General features: G+C 42.0%; 2 protein-coding genes across 4 annotated transcripts; one reads left to right on the forward strand and one right to left on the reverse strand.

Annotated features, from left to right (window-relative positions):
* Positions 1–3,044: 3,044 nt before the first annotated feature.
* zbtb39 (zinc finger and BTB domain containing 39) lies at positions 3,045–12,110 on the forward strand. 3 transcript variants are annotated; one of them, XM_074643422.1, is made up of 5 exons: positions 5,026–6,808; positions 6,857–7,209; positions 7,368–8,618; positions 8,699–9,058; positions 10,099–12,110. In XM_074643422.1, exons 3-5 carry the CDS (start codon positions 7,401–7,403, stop codon positions 11,056–11,058), a joined length of 2,538 nt encoding a protein of 845 aa, XP_074499523.1. In that variant the 5' UTR covers positions 5,026–6,808; positions 6,857–7,209; positions 7,368–7,400; the 3' UTR covers positions 11,059–12,110. The 3 variants fall into 3 exon arrangements, with proteins under 3 accessions (XP_074499522.1, XP_074499523.1, XP_074499521.1); XM_074643421.1 differs by lacking the exons at positions 5,026–6,808; positions 6,857–7,209 and adding an exon at positions 3,045–3,201; XM_074643420.1 differs by lacking the exon at positions 6,857–7,209 and having other exon boundaries at positions 5,233–5,591.
* A 513-nt stretch (positions 12,111–12,623) lies between these two features.
* On the reverse strand, positions 12,624–17,168 carry ackr5 (atypical chemokine receptor 5). Its single transcript, XM_074643423.1, has 2 exons — positions 16,789–17,168; positions 12,624–16,036 (listed from the first exon to the last, which is right to left on the reverse strand). Exon 2 carries the CDS (start codon positions 16,031–16,033, stop codon positions 14,945–14,947), a length of 1,089 nt encoding a protein of 362 aa, XP_074499524.1. The 5' UTR covers positions 16,034–16,036; positions 16,789–17,168; the 3' UTR covers positions 12,624–14,944.
* Between the last annotated feature and the right edge of the window lie 3,495 nt (positions 17,169–20,663).

Here is a 20,663-nt window from a genome sequence, read left to right on the forward strand (position 1 = left end):
AATTTCACAACACATTTCTCCAACATTTCACCAGACTGCAGCTGATAGTATTAGACATAATTGCATACCTGTTGAGCAATGAAGAGAGGAACACAGGAAAATAGGCTACTGTCAGCTTGTGCACAGATGTATTTAAGTATTTACCTGCTGTTCAGATGAAGTATAGGTTTTAAATAGACAAGGTCGTGTCTAGAAGGCAGCCCGCGAGATGGGAAAACTTGTGAGATGGTTAAAGGGACTGTTTGTAACTTCTTACACGTATAAATCAATCCGGGTCGGTGTCCCATGCGCAACCAAAACCGCAAAGTTATATCTAGTGAAGCCCGTCTTGCCACACAGTGTTGGCTGCAGTCGGAGGACGCGGGGAGACCGTAGCTTTGGTCTCCGGGGCCGGAGTCTCTGCTGTACTCTGCTCCTCTGCTCCTCTGCCTGCGTGCTCGGCCCTCCGGCCGCGGTCGGGAGGCTGAGGCAGGAAAAGCCAACACTAGAATCAGCAGTGATTCATGGAGAGACCTTCGTCTGGTCAGCTAACATTACTGCCAAGCAGGTGAAATATAGAGTGATATCGTGGTTTTAGCTGACGTGTGTCGCCTCACTGTTTTGAGCGATGCACGTTCATATTTAGAGCGAGTACAAGCGCGAACCCAACGCTGACTTTCGTTGTCTTAACGGCCACAGGTGTCGCTGTTAACAAGCATTTCTGATTCTTACAAACAGTCCCTTTAAGGTTAGGCATCGATTTCAAATAGTGAAAGCTGCAATGGGTAGAAATGGAGAAAATATGATTTTAAAAAGTTAATTTTTATAAAACGGTCACTATATTCTGACAGTAGTGCATGAGACAGGTAATCTGAAAATAATCTGAAAAAAATCATGTGCCTCTGTGTCTTCTGGTGCTCGATTGCATCTGCAAGATTTCACAGACCGGAAAAAAACAACCAATTAGAGCCGAGCTGGAGCCTTGCCGTCTCTGAGCAGCTGTCAATCACTCACGAACTCCGATCAAACGGTCAAACTAGGCAATGCGGATCAAATATGAATCAATATTCTGTTACTGTAATGCCTATTTCTCGCCTCAAATGCTTTCAAAAACTTCTTGTAGTGTACTGTTATGTTGAGATCTGTTGAGGAAATAATAAGCACCGCCCACCAACCGGAGCACAGCCATTAGGAACGCTCTCTCTCTGAAATGACCTGTGATTGGCCAAAGTCTCCCATCACAGGCTAGAGTTTTAAAAAGCCTGAAAACAGAGCCATGAAGAGGTGCAGAAGTCTAGTTTTCTCTTAGAACACTTGAATTATAATATGCTGAAAGGTTATTATGGAATTTTTGCCCAATGATGCCAAAAATATTCTGCCTACTGCAGGTTTAAATTTAGTTGGGTATAAGTATAAAGTTGCATTAAATGGAAATACTCAAGTAAAGTACAAGTATGTCAAAATTGTAATTCATCACAGAATTTGAAAAAAGCACTTACCGGTAGTTACTTTCCACCACTGTATAGTTCAGGGGTCAGCAACCTGCGGCTACGGAGCCACATGCAGTTCTTTAGCTCCTCTCCAGTGGCTCCCTGTGGATTTTTAAAAATGGAAATGAATAACTGTTCTATGTTTACGTTTTCATTTTTATTTATCATTGTTGTGGGTCTATGGTACGACGGAGTATTAGGGATCAGATTTCGAGAATAAAGTCATAATATTACGAGAATAAAGTCATAATATTACAAGAATAAAGTCCTAGGTTTACAAGAAAAAAGTTGTAATATTATGAAATAAAGTCGTAATAGTATGAGAATGATGTCAGAATATTATAAAGTATTAATTTTATGTGTTATTTTCTTTTTTTCTCGTAAAGTTATGACTTTATTCTCGTAATATTCCGACTTTTTTTCTCATAAAGTTATGACTTTATTCTCGTAATATTACGACTTTTTTTCTCGTAAAGTTATGACTTTATTCTCGTTATATTCCGACTTTTTTTCTCGTAAAGCTATGACTTCATTCCCGTAATATTACGAATTTTTTCTTGTAATATTACAACTTTTTTCTCGTAAAGTTATGACTTTATTCTCGTTATATTCCGACTTTTTTTCTCGTAAAGTTATGACTTTATTCTCGCTATATTCCGACTTTTTTTCTCGTAAAGCTATGACTTCATTCTCGTAATATTCTGACTTTTTTTCTCGTAAAGTTATGACTTTATTCTCGTAATATTAAGACTTTTTCTTGCAATATTAAGATTTTTTTCACGTAAAGTTATGACTTTATTCTCGTAATATTCCGACTTTTTTCTTGTAATATCATGACTTTTTTCTCAGAAAGCTTTGACTTCATTCTCGTAATATTCCGACTTTTTTTCTCGGAAAGTTATGACTTTAGTCTCGTAATATTACGACTTTTTTTCTCGTAAAGTTATGACTTTATTCTCCTAATATTACGACTTTTTTCTTGTAATATTACGACTTTTTTCTTGTAAAGTTATGACTTTATTCTCGTGATATTACGACTTTTTTTCTCGTATAGTTATGACTTTATTCTCCTAATATTACGACTTTTTTCTTGTAATATTACGACTTTTTTCTTGTAAAGTTATGACTTTATTCTCGTGATATTACGACTTTTTTTCTCGTATAGTTATGACTTTATTCTCCTAATATTCCGACTTTTTTCTTGTAATATTACGACTTTTTTCTTGTAAAGTTATGACTTTATTCTCGTGATATTCCGACTTTTTTTCTCGTATAGTTATGACTTTATTCTCGTAATATTTAGACTTTTTTTCTCGTAATATTACGACTTTATTCTGTAAATCTCAGATGTTTTTCCCCTCAATGTGGCCCTCATACTCCGTAGTACATCTGCACTTTGGCCCTAACTGCATATAAACTACTAGACTATAAACTGTGTTACCTTCGTCACAATGCTCAAATGTTTTGCGACCCCAGACAGAATTTATTTTATTTTTTTTTGCCTAAAATGTCTCTTTTGATAGTAAAGGTTGCTGACCCCTGCTATAGTTGTTTCACAGCATCTGTACACATCTGCCTGAGCCTCTCCTCAGTGCAGTGCCTCAACCAGACTGTAGGAGGCGCCTGACGTGTACTTTTGTTGACATACATCATCAAGATGCGACTCCGACGTCCACCAGACTCCCTCTGAAAACATAATAAAAGAGAGGAGTATTCGTCGTCTTCTAAATGGGTAAGTCATAATAATGATACAAACGAACCGGCGACAGTAAAAACAGGGTTTAGTTGTTATGAATGAGTGTGTAAAGCCTGTCTGATTCAGTGAACAGAGTTGTTATAAGGTGTTTTCTGGGTAAACGTGGCTAAGCTCCGTTAGCTTCTTGTTGAATTAACGGTCTCTAACATGTGAAGTCAAGAGTATAAAACATGTCAACAAAACGCTGATGTGACACACCGGTTCACTGGAAACATGCATGTGTGTTATATATAATGAGACAGCTTCATTTATTTAATAAGTAATGATTTGATATTAATAAGTATTATTTGGTGTATAAGGGATTCTGTGTTAAATGGTGATAATTATCCATCTATCATGGTAGATTCGGGCTTTAAATTGTGTCAATTGTTACTGTTTTCTTTACAGTTGACGTGTTTTATGATGTGTAATGAAGCCAGAGTCAACATCAGAGAGCTGGAGTGATGTGATTCACTTTCTCTTGGTCTTCTTGGTGAGGACTTTAAAGTGTTAAAGAGTGCTTTTCATATCTGTTTTTAGATGATAGCTGGCTGATTTTGTATTTGCCTTAAAGTGGATGTTGAAATTTAGGTGACTACACCAAGATTTCTGACTTGTTTGTGGTATTTATTGACTTTTAATAGTTCTTCTTTGGCTGCAGGGACAAACTCTGTTTTGACCTTTGAGTCACCTGCTGATATTGTGACGTCATTGTAATTTATTTTATGTCATTGTAAACTTGATTTCTCGGGGTTTTGGATTGTTGTTCGGACAAAACAAGCAAATTCTAAAACTTCACATTGAGCTTTGGGAAATTATGATGGGTGTTTTCCTCTATCAGAAAACTTGTAAAAAGAAAAAGGATTTTCTTAAAGGTCCCATATCGTGCTCATTTTCAGGTTCATACTTGTATTTGGTGTTTCTACTAGAACATGTTTAAATGCTGTAATGTTAAAAAAAACAAACTTTATTTTCCTCACACTGTCGGCCTGAATATACCTGTATTTACCCTCGGTCTGAAACGCTCCGTTTTAGCGCATTTTGACGGAATTGCAACAGAATTGCGTTGCTAGGCAACAGCTTGGGTCCATGTGTACTTCCTGTCAGCTGATGTCATTCACATACACTGCAACCAAAGCCTATGGAAAGGAGGCTGGGTCACGGTCGTACATGGGTCTTGGGGTATGGGGTATGACACATGCGCAGTGTAACTGAAGCTGCGTTCGTGCGCTGCGATTGGCTCAATTTCAGCGAGAGCAGACCAGATTTTACTGCGCATGTGTCATATCCCCAAAGATATGACGCGTGTCCCAGCCTCCTTCAATGGGCCTTGACTGCAACCAGGAAATAAACTAGAACACATTTAGAATGTTTACGTTTAAATCTGCGTAAATTGTCTAAATATTGTATATTCGTGACATCACGAATGGGCAGAAATCCTGACGTCTTGTTACAAATGCAGAGTTTCTGAATACGGGCTGTGTGTATTTCCCTGTGGATTGAGTGTTTAGATACTTTCACAGTATTTATATAGGACTTAAGCTTGCTTTATAAAAAAAAAAAATCTCACTTTTTTATAATATGGGACCTTTAATGTAAGTAATTTACTGGGGGAGTTTCATGTTGGTATCTATAGTTAATGTTTACTGTATTCACCTGGCTGGGGAGAATGTATAAAAGTGTAGGATGGGGGGTATTAAATTAGATCTGGGGCAGAATGAATGAGCGAGTCAATTTGATGTTTTACCAGTATTTTATATCCCACAACAATGACCATTTCCGCAATTTCCAATACCTGTTTTTTTTATTTCAAAATGACAGTATTCATAGTAACAGCAGACAACATTAAAAACATTTACATACAAAAGAAGCATAGCGGAAACACTAACAAAGAGCTGTGCCAAACATAAAAGGACAACAGAAATTAAACAAAACCAACATAAAATAAAAATAAATAAAAAAAACAATAACAAATAAATAATAATAAAAAAAGACCACGCAAAAGTATGACAATAATTTCACTTAAAAACGTTAAAGATATTACATACTTTCATTGTTTTCATTGCTTTTTTTGTTTTGTGAGCAAGGAATTGTTGACAGATATAAGTCCATTTCTTTCATAAATACAAAAAAAAATATTTTTTTACTTTTTATTTGGTAAATTTACATTTCTGAATGTGGAACCAATACCTGTTATCCTGTACGTTAGGTGGCGGTAGTGACGTGGCGTCCTGTGTGACTGTGATCTGTACTTTAACCCAGAAGAAGAGCGTGTTTACTCAGCTTCCCATTTGAGGGCTGCGGCGGCAATAAGGAACAAACCTGAACAAGCCGAGAACACGCACGACGCCGGGAGAGCAAGTAGAGCAATGCAGGCGCGGGCACGGGTAATTAAATGTGAATCAAGTGAGAAGAGGTTGGAGGACAACATACATGGTGGTTGGCTGGAACTATCCAGCGATTCGTATGAGCTTTTACGCGTAAAAGCTATGCGTAAAACATCCAAACTTGGGACAATGGGTCGTAAAAAAACTGGATACTCCAAAGGAATCTGCAAAGAACACGCGTCCTAAAGTCTGTGGACTTTAACGTTACATACTAGAGATGATTTACCCACTCTGGCAAAGCCATCTCCTACTTCTTAAGATAAATAAACTATTTAAAAAAGCCTCTTGGATTATCTGGAAAATACATCATCACAAAGCTGGAAACAGGGCTATCTTTTCTGACACCATGAAAAGTTGACTTTTTAGAGATGCATTGTTCTCACAGGACGACTATACTACAAACATATGGTGATTTTATAGAATATGATGCGTTGCTGCAGATTAAACTACCCAACAGTATATAAAGGGGTTAAAAATAAGCACAACTTTAAACATCTACAGCAGTAAAATGCAACATACACATTCATGCAGCAATAATAATAATAATAATCCCAAAACATCATATTTAATACTAAAACACACTGCACAGTGAGTACTACTTTTTCTTTTTATGCTTTTGACTATATTTTGATGCTAATACTTGCAAACTTTTCGAAACAGACTTTTTCTTGTAGTGGAGTATTTTTAATACCTGATATCTGGTCTGACTTGTTCAGACTTCCTTTTTTAAAAACTCCTTTCCATGCACTCTGCTACAGTTATGTTAAACCTGGACCCATTGTTATTAGCTTGGAATAAGAATGCTATTTATTACCAAGTAATTTTCATACAAGGAAGTGTTTACTTTGCTCACTTAAAGAGGACACCACATGCAGCATAATATAAAAGGAAATTTATAAGTGATAATATAAGTAAGTTAATAAAGTAGTGTGTTTTACCCAGGCATACTTTAAATGTTCTCTGCACTTGTGTAGAACAAATTGAGATCGTCTAATGTACAGATTTTTGTGATTAGAGGTCAAAAGGTTGTAGTGACTATTTGGGTTGTTAAGGTGTCTCTACAGTGCCCTCTTATGTTTATGTGATGGTAAATACTAGGGGACATTGTGCTCCTTTGGACTGGGTCTACCGCCATACAGTTTTATTTTTGTCAATGAATGAGTGAATTAGCTAATGTGCACTGAATATTTTCAAATTCAATAAAACTCAATAACTCTGTATACTGTAGTCTAATTTGTTGGTTTATTTTGCTGCATTAATGGTAGTATTTTTTCCTTTTAGAAGTATTCAAAAAGTCTTAAAAGTCATTAAATCTGTACTTTAAAAATGTGCAGATACCCTGCTGACATTTTATAGACAATAAAAAAAACCAGTTCAATTAATAATGAAAGTTAGTAGCAGCCCTAGTGACAGTTAACTGAACATAAATTCTTAGGCCTTGACTGCACATTCAACTCTACGGAAGTTTATTACACAGCTGTGTTGAATACTCGATTCTGATTGGTCAATCACGGCGTTCTGCGGTCTTTAATTTCTCTATAACAGACCGTTGCTATGGGCGCAGCTCTGATGTCGGACTCTGGCGGACCGTTTTTGTGTAAAAATATTGATTTCTTAAGTAAGTAGCCGTGTAATAAGCGAGATAATGTACAGCTAGCGGCAACAATGACCGGCTCGCTGTACATTATCCCTTACGTATCATTCTGAAAGAAAGAAAATGTTACAGTATATTATTCAACTTCTGCTCTGACTTGACCGTCTTCTCTGCTCCTGCAGTTGGATTATAGCGCACCAGGAGCTGCAGCAGGGATGAGGATCCAGCTGCAGGGTCCCGGCCACGCTGCCAGCCTTCTCGCTGAGCTCAACAGCTGCCGCCAATCACGCCGCTACTGTGACGTGGTCCTGCAAGTCGGCAACCGCACGTTCGCAGCGCACCGTGCAGTGCTGGCCTGCGCCGGGACGTACTTCCGCAACCTGTTCACCCGGGCTGCAGCCTCGTCCACCCCCGCCTTCTCTCTGGAGTTCATCTCCCCGGCCAACTTTGAGAAGCTGCTGACGTTCGTCTACACGGGGGAGATCTTGATTGATCTCATAGATGTCGGGGTGCTGTATGAGCTGGCTGAGAGGCTGGGCGTTAGTGAACTGGTGAGGGCCTGTCACGCTACCTTCCCGGACCTGCAGGCTTCTGTGTCTGCAAACTGTAAACCAGGTAGTCCTGGAGACCTCCCGCTGGACTCCAGCATGGTCGCGGCTGCTGCGTCCACAGCGGCTGCCGTTAGTGCGGTTTCTGCGTCGTCTGTGTGTTCCTCTGCCGCCTCCTGCTCCTCTCTGTCTTCGTCTGCTGCCCCGACCCCTGCTGCCGCCCCCTCGCCTCTCTTCCAAACCAGGGCAACTGGGGTCAGCCACGAAGCTCACACTGGGACTCTGCCTCTGGGCCTGAAGGTAGAAGACGTGGAGTCTCATATCGGCTACGGGCAGATGTCCGTGGATCAACCACTACCAGGAGGACACAGTCTATTAACCAGCCGCCATTCCAGTCAGTGCGACGCCGTGCTGCCCACGGTGTCTTCTCTCCAGCTGAAGATTGAGCCGGGGCTGGAGGAAGAGGAGGCAGCAGGCGGCTGCGAGGACAGAAACACAGGTGGACAAATGGTTTCTGAGAGCGCAGGAAGTTCTGCCGATGCCGCACCGTCCGACTCCTGCTCCTTCCCCGACTCCTCGGCTCAGCTCGGAGCCGAGGCCTGCACCCCGACGTCTTCCTCAGGAGAGCCTCACGGCGACCTGCAGGTGGTATCAGTGGAGGGCGGCAGGCCGATGTTTGAAAAGGTGGAGGAGGAAGAGAATGAGGAGAGGGAGGCTCTGAAAGGGAATGGAGCAATGGAGGGAACAGAGGAGGAGCAGTGGAGACAGCTGGCAGGCGAGATCATCGAGCTGAGCGACGATGAGAACTACATGGAGGAGGGAGACGAGGAGGAGGATGAAGACGAGCTTGTGTACGTGGAGAATGGAGAGCACTCAAGCAGCCAGGTAATGTTTGTACTAGTCTGCACAAAAACATTTCAGATAAACGTGAGTCCACACAACAGTAATAATGCTTTTTACTGCAGGTGACGGGGAACATGCTGCCATGTAAAGCCTGCGCAGTGCCTCTCCCAGCAGACCCGGATGCCATCAGAAGACACGCCGAGACCCACCTGACGGAGCTGGGGCTCTGCAGAGTGTGCGGGGCCTCGTTCCAGGACCGCGACGCCGGCGTCACCCACTCTCTGTCCCACGTCGGAGTGCAGCTCTTCACCTGCGACATGTGCCACATGCAGTTCTGCAGCCAGAACAAACTGCTGCGCCACCACCGCCAGACAGCCTGCAGTTACACAATACCACAGGGGGCGCTGACCAGCAGCAGCCAGAGCCTCGACCCAGAGCTGCAGTGCGCCGTGTGCGCCAAGACCCTCAGCAAGGACTTCCAGGTTAGTGGACATTTAACGTGTGTTCTCTGGTGGAGGGTAGGCCGGGTTCTAGCTGCAAAAAAATAAAAATGAAGTGCTCTACATGGGAAAATAAAGATTAAACAATTCAAAGCAATACAAATGTAATAAAATCTGGCCACTAAATGTATAGAGAATGAAACAGAAATAAAATACCCAACAATTAAAAAAATCAAATTAATATAAAAATAATGAAATAAGATTAAAAAAAAAGAAAGAAAGAAAGAAGAAAGTAAATAAACATGTTGGTGTGTAAATTAATGAATTTTTAATTTAATTTTAATTTATTGTATTAATTGGGATTTATTGTCAGTCTCAGACAGGTTTTAATTCTCCACAGGCAAGAAATTAACTAAGACTAATGGCTGGCACAGTGATCTGTAAAAATATTGTCAACATACACTTTGTAAAATTGTGTACAGTAATTCAAAGTATATGGTGTAGAGCTGAGACAAATTTTCAATTAGTCAATTGTCAGAAAATTAATTTGCAACTATTTTGATTATAGATTAATCAGATTAACATTTTTTGAAGCTGGAAAAAAAAACATTTATCTGAGGTGTTAGATGTGCAGCTAATTGAATATCTTAAATTGTAACAGGTATTTTCACTATATTCCGGCATTCTATACACCAAACAATTTATTAATTAATCAAAGCAATTATCGGCAGATTAATTGATGATGAAAATAATTGTTAGTTGCAGCCCTAGTATGGTGTATATACTGTATATACAGTATGGCCCTTTCAAGAAAATGTGTGTTTGTTGCATTCAGGTGTTTCTTTCCTCTTAGAATAATGTAAGTACCAGCAAATAAAGTGCAAAGCTACAGTAGCTAAAATGGAACATACAGTATGTAGAGGAGTCTGTTGTTTGTATAAGTAATATCTGAAAACAGATTTCTCAAAGAGACATCTGACAGTAACATGGAGAGAAAATAAGAATATGGAGTTTCTCTTTAACCGCCTGCTACTCTCTCATGAGATCTCACATGTATTTTGTGTTTCTTACCTCCTTCCCAGACGGTCAAAGACCACCTGCTGAGCCACGTGTGTCCCCAGAGCCTGAGCTGCGGTGTGTGTCACCTCCCACAGCTCTCCTTGTGCTCCCTGCTGTGGCACGCCCTCGCCCACCTCTCTCTGCCCGTCTTCACCTGCCCACACTGTGCCCGCTGCTTCGTAGAGCGCTCCATGCTGGACAGACACATGACCACGCACGCCGAGGAGGCGGCGGCTAAGGAGAGGGAGCAGTTGGCGCTGAGGGCGTACAGGGTCGGCGGAGGCGGTATGGCGGGAGTGGACGAGCTGCATTGCTTCCTGTGCCCGCAGACTTTCCGCTCCGCCTCTGCCTTCCAGTACCACCTCAGCCTGCACACCACCGAGTCCCTGGGGGGAGGCGGGGGGGTCAGGGGTCAGGGCTGGTTCGGCAAACGTAAAGCTGACCAGGCTCTGGAGTGCCTTCCGTCTTCCTCCTCTCAACGGGAGGTCGGCGGCCTCATTAAAATGAGCAACATGGGTTTGGGGCTGGGGATGAGCTTCAGCCTATCGGACAAGTTTCTTCAAGGGGCGCTACACAGCGTGCCCTCCGGGGTCCTGACCAATGGGAGTTCAGGGCAGGACGGGGGAGTCGGGGCAACAGCCGTCCGCGGGAAATGGTACCGGTGTCGCTACTGCGGCAAATGCTTCGCCCACTCGGGGGAGTTCACCTACCACCTCCGCATCCACACCGGGGAGAAACCCTACCAGTGCAAAGTCTGCCTGCGCTTCTTCAGAGGCCGCTCGACCATGATCTGCCACCTGAAGACGCACGCCGGCGCCCTCATGTACCGCTGCACCGTCTGCGGCCTTTTCTTCTCCACGCTGAAGCTGGTGTCGTCGCACATGGAGCTCCACACGGAGCACCTGCCCCCGGACTTTAACATCGAGCAGACCTTCATGTACAACGATCACTCTAAAGAACCGCTGCCCAACGTGGACACCTGATGTGTCTCCTCGTCCCTCTCCTTCTGTCTGATTCCTCCTCTGTGTCCGGTTGTCGTGGACCACATACTGCATACAATAGAATAGGGCTGAAACTAATGAATACTTTTATTATTGATTCCTTTTTTGATAAATCAGTTGTTTTTAAAAGAATATTGTGACATCTTCAAATTGATTGTTTTGTCCCAACGGTTTAAAACCCAAAGATAAGTCAGTTTATAGTGATATAAAACAGCAAATCCTCAGAGAATCCTCGAGAATCTTGGCATTTTTGTTTGATAAATGACTTAAACAACAGATTACTTTTCTGTCAATCACCTCAGCTTTATAATAGACTTAGACTTTTAGAATGTAGATGACATATTATTATCTGTCAGATGCTGTTCATAGAGTCGACCTGTTGGGTCTCTTTGAACTAAGATTAAAAAGAAGCCACGTGGTGGCAGTGTATCCTGTTCTATGTCAGTGAAAGAAAGGAAGCTTGTGGCTCGTCGACCGCCGCGCAGTGCTCCGCTCGTATTAATCTCCTCCGAACAAGTCTGTATCTTTATAACTTAAATATGAGGATAGGTTTTCATGTCAGTGGTTGATAATTAACACTGTTCTTAAAGTAGCACTTCATTGTAGCATAGAAATTATTTTCCTATAATTGCAGTCACTATTTTCACACTTTTTTATGTGTTTCAAAGTTGAATTTTTCACTCCAGATACATGACCAGTCGCGTAACAGAGATTTAATTCGTCATTGAAACATAAAAACCTGTTTTTTGATGTTGAAGAGGCGTCTTTCTGAATGCTTTCTCACATGCTGTATTCACTTGTTTTTAGAGCGTGTGGAGCATGTCGTGCAGTAGAAATGTTTAAGTGCCCATCACGGTTCCTGTGTGATATCTGTGTCTTACCTCATATTTATGATGGCAGTGTAACTATTTATTGTTTTTATGCCTTTATACGTTATCTGTTTCTAAATCTGTTCATGAATGTTTGCTTTTTTTAATATTGTTTTTGAAATGAATAAAAATAATGCCTCTCGGAAGACTGTTATCACCCCGAAATTATGTATCAATCTGTTTTTGAAGACCTTTTTAATAGGAGTGTTGTGTGGGATCTGGCGGTATCTAGCGGTGAGGAGATTGCAACCAACTGAAGCCTCTCTCGTGTGCCAAGCATGTTGGAGAGCTACGGTGGCAGACGTGAAAACGCGAATGGTCCTCTCTAGAGCCATTTGGAGCCGACCCAGTGCCCAGACTGTGTGTGTGTGGGAAGTGAGTGGTGAAGCAAGAGAGAGAGTGGTGGCGACGGGAGCGAGTAACGTTATCTACTACGGCCCAAGCAGGAAAAGTTAACAGTTTTTGGTTTGTCCGTTCTGGATACTGTAGAAACATGGCAGTGCAACATGGCGGACTCTGTGAAGAGGAACTATATATAGATATTCTAAGGTAACGAAAACACAACGATTCTTATTATCAGGTGATTATACACTAAACAAAATATACATATTAATATTATATTCCATTTCTGACAATTGATCCCCCAAAATGTTACACACTGTTCCTTTAAATGAAATTAATGAATGAAACTTTTATTGCCCCTAGGGGAATTTGCTTTGTACAAAGAGCATAAAAGAATATCAAAAGAACATCAACAACCATACATGACTTTAGGGCTGGGCGATATGGAGAAAATCAAATATCGATATTGTAGGGTTGACTATTGGTGCTTTTACAAAAATATTTACACAAATAAGAATTTTGATAAATAATCATCAGCAAAATGGATATGATGACTAAGTGGGTAAATGCAAATGATAGAAGAGGTATGGTATGGGAAAATTACACCACTTTACTGTAATGCAGCCTTTAAAACCAGGAACACATGCCATATTATGACATCCAAAATCTAAGACGATATTTAGTCTCATGTCACGATATTGATATATTGTCCATCATAAAAACATTATAAAAAGCAGAGTTTGGGAAATCGATAAAGGACATCAGGTGCAAATTTAAGTGCGTTCCAAATTCAGAGGAAGTGATCAGAGCTTGTTAAGCAGCTGAATGCTGCGTGGGACAAAGGATGCGATGTCTCTTTTAGTCCACATACTGGGCCTGCTATACCTACGTCCTGAAGATATAAGTGCATATTCAGGCTTTAGAAGGTGCAGTGGATCTGCTGTGATCTTGCTAATGGTGCTACTGGTCTGTCATGTACTGTAGATAACACTGCACATTGGTTCCCTCATTGGTTATTTTGCCACCCACTTTAAAGGTGCTCTATACAATATCCAGGGCATTAATAATGCATCTATTTGCTATGTAAGGATATAGAGGAGTAATGTCGGCGGTCACAGCTGATAACGCCGTCCCAACCGACAGCGCTGTTGCGGAAGCAACAGATCAACACTGTTACCTCTGTCAGCAGTTTTGCCATTGTTTGCACTGTTAGCACCGTTAGCTACGAGCCACCGGCTCAGCTGTCGCCATGTTGAGAGCCGTCGGAGGCAATAGAAATGCTCCCAATCTCGCATTTAGCACCTTGGGAAAATTATTTTCCCGCCCCATCTTGATAATTGATTGTTTTTTCTGAGTGTACTACAACGATGACATGCCAGGCCTATCATAGTTTGAATGGTAGTCAAGTAGCCAACACCTGCCTGTCTGTCTATCTCATTTTTTATACATCTATTTTTTTAACGTTCTCTGCAGAAACAGACACCACCACACACTTCTTGTGGGGCATAAGTGATGATTGAGAGGGATTCTTTTTATGTCAGTCTATACATTGTTTTTTAGTTAATTCTTGCAGATTAAACCTTTAAATGATTATGTTGTTCATAATTACAATGATCATTTCTTTAGTTTCCTTTAAAATCAAAGTGTTATCTGAACACCAGTTGTGGAAGTGGTTAATCTCAGCTCTATAACTGGTCTAAAGTGTCCTGGACAACAAAATCCATCCATCATCAGAATTTCAGTGATGAACTTGCAGAAATCTGCGTAGTTTTGTGAACCTCCTGCTTCCAGGGGGCTTGTGACCTTTGCCCTTTTTTAAAGCCCGGTCTCTTCCTGCTATTGTGCCATCTGTGGACAGACAACCCCTTTTCCTTTTTCTGCCTTCTTATCATTGAAACTGTTGAACGTGACACATTCCAGATGGAGACAGAAAAACAGAAGTAAATAAAGTAATAAAGGCTGCGAGGAGGGAGATAGCGAAGTGCAAGAACAGCAAAGCGTCTCAGTAGAATAAACACATGTCCCCAAGTGTGTTCATCGCTCTACTCTGCTTTTATGATCAAGTACAAACTCTGGTTCTGCAGCTTAAATGGATAAAAAACGTATTTGGTGGAGTTTTATTGCATTTTAACCACATTACAGCACATGCAGACTACAGCGGCATTCAAGAACAGATAAATACGCATAGTGTGTTTTGAATTATGATTTATCTGTTCGATTTGTAATGAAATAAAACCGTTACATTTTCACATTGGCAAGGGATGTTTATGTGCTCTTATCTGACAGCAGATTTGTTTACACACATTCCTGGTGTGGCACTATTCTTCTCCTGTGCCATGAGATTTGAGAGGTTGCCATGAGTTCCTGTGGGAGTTGAGCAGCCTTTAGGGGGAAAAAAACAGGTCAGACATTTCCTGCCTTCCTCAGTTTAAAACTGTGATCAGATACATGATAATAAAAAAAAAAAAAGGAAGTGGATTATGAGAGTAGGTGTCTGTGAGCCCATCAGTTGCGTAACAAACACCACAATAAGTCTATGATCAGAGTGAGATGATACATTCAATCTTTGCCTCTGTATTCTGAAGCACCAAGACTGGTTTCAGTTCTGTCAAATCTTTCTTCACTTAGAAAACGTCTCGCTCCTGAAGCTTCTTTTTTTATGATCCAATATCAGACTGGCTGGTGCTGGCGCTACTTAGCTTGCGTTGCTTCTCCGGGTCTCCCCCGCCTCCGTTGGCAGCGTTGGGCTGGATCCCTGCTACCAGCTGGTCCTCTCTGGGTATGTAGTTCACCACGGTGTTGATCAGGTTGTTGCGGAAGCTCTTGCTGAGGAAGTTGTAGAGGATGGGATTGGCGACGCAGTGGAACAGAGACAGGCCCTGCACCACGCTGAACGAGAAGTAGAGGATATCTACCGCGTTGCAGCTGAAGAGCATGGGGTCGAGGTCGTCTATGATCATCAGGAACATGACCAGGTGGTAGGGCAGCCAGCATACGACGAACACCAGGGAGTACACGTGCACCAGCCACACGTCCCGCCGGCCCTGCACGTCCGGCGCCGTTTGAACTGCACGAGCAATCAGCACGTTGCAGGTGATGATGACGGCAGCGGGGCCCAGGAACTGGAAGATCAGGCAAAGGAAAGCCACAGAGACGAACCATTCGGTGAAGTTGTGCTCGGGCAGCATGTAGCAGCCCGGCTCGTCCCACTCCAGGATATCCACGTGGACGTTCTCCATCAGGGCCAGGAACAACGAGAGCACCCAAAGGCCTCCGCAGAGCAGCCAGCGGCGCCGGCCCACCACGGGAAAGAAGGCGGGAAACGAGGGTCTGGTCAGGGACAGATAGCGCTCCAGGGTCATGAAGGCCAGGAAGAAGGAGCTGCTGTAGAAGTTGACCACGTAGATGAGGTTGGTGACCTTGCAGAGGAAGCGTCCCCACAGCCAGACTTTGTCCATGGTCACCTCCATCATGAAGAAAGGCAGGATGACGATCACCATCAGGTCCGACAGGCTCACGTTGATGATGCAGAAGAGAACCCCGTTGGCCGAGTGGCGTCGGCGCCAGTTGACCCAGATGACCAGCCCGTTCTCCAGCAGGCCCACCATGAAGATGAAAAGGTAGATCAGGAAGAGGGCGATGCGCCGGTAGTCTCCGGCGGCGTCCAGCTGGAGGGTGCATTCAAAGATAAACCACGGCGTGCCATTTAAGTGGTCCGACGATACGTTGTGCTCGTGAGCGCTCATGGTCTGGAGTGAAAAGCAGAGGAAAACTGTTTCATATCTGGACAGAGTTCAGATTTACTTTGCGGTTAATCTGATTATGTTTTCAGACGTTACATAACAGAAGCACAGGAGGAGGGGGGGGGGGGGGGCTGCGGTGAAATGTTACTCAAATGGTTTTGAGAAGTGGCTACTAAAACCACAACAGATTATTAGAAAGGGATTTCACAACCAGCATCATGCTGTGAGTGCACATTTGGCTTTGTTTAGAATCAAAGTTATACTTGTTCATTTATGGCATACTTGCTCATTTAAAGAGTAGCTACTCTGCCGATTTAGCATTCCTATAACATTCCTATGGACAGTTTTTAAAAAGTATATATTCTTTTATTGCATGCATTCTTCTTCCTTGTCAAAACATGGCACCTACATTACCCACAATGCAACTCAACCGCCGACAGTTTGGTTGGCGATTATGCTTGTAGCGGCTAATGTAGCCTCAATAAGAGATAAGGAATGGGCTACGGAGGTCTGGTAAGCTCACCGCTTTCTAACTTCATAAACACAGAAGCCTTTTTTTTTTTTCATTGTCAAACTTAAGACCCAAATGATGCTGACTCAAGTGACATCACTTGAGGCCATTTTTCTCTGGAGCCACAAAACACTTTTTCACATATGCAGTAAACATACTTTGATGTGAGTTCCTCTTTCATATAGAAAGTTAAGGTGGAAACAGGTTGTTACATCTCCAAAAAATATAGAATTGGACTCTACCGTACCTTGTTGTGATGAGGAGTGTAGTGGAGATGAAGAGGGCAGGTCCCTCCTGAGGCCTCGCTGTCTTCTGGAGAGTTTTCCGTGTGAAGCCTGCAGACACCAGATGATTCCTTCCAGCTCTGATGTTGACGGCTATCTGAGCAATCAAGCAGCCAGGAGTCTAAACCCTCCCGCTTCTCATTAACACACACACACACACAGATCTAACAGGACATGCTCAGTCAGCAGTGGGAAGTGGTGTAGAGATCCAGGGACGCCCACACAGCTAAAGTAAATGTGAGTTATATTCAGTTGGGAAAAAAAGAAATGTGTTCAGTTCAGACATAGGTGTTTCCCAAAATGTCTATTCAGTATTGATGGGAGAAACTTGTACAAACAGAATAAGACACAAAAAAACAACCACTGTTTACATCCAAAATACTATGATTCCTACCTGATGACTCAACATTAACCCATTTCCAGTCTTTTTTTTTAATTATTTTAAATTTAACAGAAAAACTGGCATGTAGAACATTACACATGCCACTGTACAGCAGAGGCTGATGTGAATGCCATTAGTTTCGCAGGTATTTAGTCATACACCAAAGTATTGGATAAATTGAAATTTTGACCCAATGATGGAGCTACATGAAAAGTTAAGGGATCATCAAAGCCATTATTATTAATTTAGGGGCATGAATGTGAAATTGAATTGCAATTCTTCCAATAATCGCTGAGACACATTCATCCTCTGGGGGACATGAATGTCCGTATCGTATTTTGTGCCAATCGAGCCAGTAGAAGTTGAGCTATTTCCCAGGAGAAGAGAAAAATTTGGACTGCTGCTGATGTTAAAGGAAAGGTCAGAGGATCACCAAAGACACAAGGATTCATCTTCTGGGGGTCAAGAATATCTTTACAAAATTGCATGGCAATCCATCCAGTAGTTGAGATATTTCAATCTGGACCAAAGTGTTCAGTATTTTTTGCACTTGTCTTTCCGCACATGGAGGGTTTAAAGTCATCTTTTACTTGTACTTCTTCCACCACTGTATATAGGTAATACCAAAATACAGTATGTGGGCATGGTCCGCCTGTACTGATCCACATTTCCGTCCAGCTGCATGAGTACTGGATCCCAGTTAGTTTGGTCTGCTTACACGTTATAAAAAACAAAAACAGATTTTTCCAACAACAATCTCTTCAGGTCTGTGAATTGGTTTCTACAGATCTTAATTCATTTTATCATCAGGTTTTAGTTTGCTTTAACTTTATGACGGTGAGTTTTACCTTGCATGATCGTGTGTGTATGTATACGGCTGGTAGGAATGGTGCAGAAACAGTGAAAACAGACAACACATAGCAGAGAACAATGCCAGGAAGCTGTGGGGGAACGGTGAGTGACGGCCAGAGTATAGAGGAGGTGGGAAGCCTGGGGCACATCACTGAGGAAGGGGGCTCTTTAACCTAGACTCACACACACACATCCTCATTATTATCACATTATTTCAGCACTCTTTAAAAGTGTGCTGAAGTTTGGCTTCTTATCAGCCTGTGCAGGTGATGACAGAGCAGATCTGGCTTGATTAGTTGAGACAGTTTTGGGTTGAACTTGATGGTAAACAGTTTCTATACGTGTTCATCTGAAATGGCGTAAGTGCGACTTTGTCACCTCCTCTGATGAAATGATGCCATTGAGAGCAAACCGGAGAGTGAGAGCCCAGATGTGTCCTCGCTAAGGGCACAACTGAGGTCAGCGTCATACGGAGAAAACGCAGGAACGTTTGTGTTGGCTGTGACTCATGCTGATTAATGGGGTCTGCTCTGCTGGACGTGGCGTTCCTACTGCCTCTCCGGATCGTCAGCACTTTGTAGCTCTGCTGACCTCTCCAACGACGCCCTCCTTCTGCCTCGCTGCTCATCCTGCCTGAATCCTATTGTCTAAATCCATTAAGTTTCTGGTAAAACAAGTAGGAACCAGTCAGCAAATTCTGTCTCCTCTGATGAAACAGGAAGGAACCAGTCAGCAAAAACATATCTTCGGGAAAGAGTGAGACAAAAACCAGCATCCTTGACAATGTTATTCAAGACTTGATTAAATCAACTGTAATGACAAACACCTACAGTTCATCTGATATTCTGACTTGCAAAATACCACTTAGGGACAAGTACACTACTGCTCTGAGAATACCATTTACTGTAGGTACAAGAGTCTACAGCCATGCAAGCATCACTGTGAAGCTTTGAGCTAAACGTCAGCATGCTAAAAAGCTCACGATACTGATGTTTCCCAGTTATAATGCTAACAATGTTCACCATCTTAGTTTAGCTAACACTTGTCATTACTAAAACACAAAGTACAGCTGAGGCTGATGGGAAATGTCATTCGTTTTGCAGGTATTTAGCAGTAGGCAACCTCCGGTTCTGAAAAGTGAAGCCAATGTTGAAGTGCTTTAAACTTGCATTCTTTCTAATAGCCAGCAGGGGGCGACTCCTCTGGTTGCAAAAATAAGTCTGACTGTATAGAAGTCTATGAAAAAATGAGCCTACTTCTCACTTGATTTATTACCTCAGTATACATTGTAAACATGAGTTTATGGTCTTAATCACTAGTTTCAAGTCTTCTTCAATACAGCATGATGTTCATTTAGTAAATGATGGTCCCATTTAGAGTCAAATAGACCATAAAGCAGGGTATGGTTTAGGGCGTGGCTACCTTGTCATTGACAGGTTGCTACCAGGGCATTGTCCAGTCTGGGAGTTGTCCGTGTTTTCGTCTTAGAATTGTAACCCTTTCACAGTGTGCTTTCAGGTCATGACAAATTAATTATAATCTTTTTTGTTTGCCTAAAAACGTCAGTGTTCAGTTGTACTTAGCTCCACCCTCTCGTGTCACTTCTGGTTGCAAAAAAACAAGATGGCAACGGACAAAATGCCGAACTCGAGGCTTCAAAATGGCAATCCCCAAATCTATGGGTGACGTCACTATGTGACTACGTCCACTTCTTATACAGTCTGTGGTATTTGGTAAAAACGAATTGTATTGAAAAGTATTGGACGAATACATTTTGACCTGATGATGGCGCAAATGAAAAGTTAAAGGGGAACCATGCCCATTTTCAAAATTCATACATGTTATTCCTACGGTGTAAGACAGTCCAAAAAATATTAGTAAACATGAACAACTCTCTCCCAAATCCCAAAACTAGAGTGCTAAAATACAAACTTGTGATGTCATAGGGTGTAAAGTTTAGAGCTGCTCCATAAACAATGAAAATAGTTAAAAAATGTTCTAGATGATACTGAGAGCACCCAGGGGAATGCTCTGAGTATATGGGAACATTTTCTGTTTCACAACTGTCGATACAATAGAATAAAGCTCATTTGGGTCTAAAAAAAAGAAAACAAACATTCCCATTCATTGTGCAGCTCTAGACTTTATACCTGATGACATCACAAGTTTGAGATTTACTTCTCTGGTGTCTGGATTTGAGAGAGAGTAGCTCATGTTCACAGTTATTGATTGAACTTTCCTAGGCCATGGAAATAACATATTGGAATTCTTAATTTTTGGTGGTGTTCCCCTTTAAGGGATCACCAAAATGAATACAATGCAACCTGAGGGGAGCATGAATATGTGCACCAAATTTCATGGCAATCCATCCAATAGTTGTTGAGAAATTTCACATAAAACCACAAATATCAACCTGCTGGTGGCGCTAGAGGCAACATTTCCTGACAATTAATCTGTTAGTTTGTGAGATATTTCTGTCTGAACCGAAATGGTGGATGACAGTAAGATCTGCAACAGCAGGAAAAAGACATTTCTGTTTATAGGTTGGTAGAATCATCACACAAACATGTCCCAAATAATAACAAGCCAAACACTTTTCAGAAA

The sequence above is a fragment of the Sebastes fasciatus genome, chromosome 8 (genome assembly GCF_043250625.1).
Source record: "Sebastes fasciatus isolate fSebFas1 chromosome 8, fSebFas1.pri, whole genome shotgun sequence".
Taxonomy (NCBI): Eukaryota; Metazoa; Chordata; class Actinopteri; order Perciformes; family Sebastidae; genus Sebastes; species Sebastes fasciatus.

Coding starts and splice junctions, on each gene's coding strand:
- zbtb39 (XM_074643420.1), top strand. Junction 8,619..8,698: donor GAGAGCACTCAAGCAGCCAG/GTAATGTTTGTA, acceptor TTTTTACTGCAG/GTGACGGGGAACATGCTGCC. Junction 9,059..10,098: donor CCCTCAGCAAGGACTTCCAG/GTTAGTGGACAT, acceptor CCTCCTTCCCAG/ACGGTCAAAGACCACCTGCT.
- ackr5 (XM_074643423.1), bottom strand. CDS start 16,033: ATGAGCGCTCACGAGCACAACGTATCGTCGGACCACTTAAATGGCACG.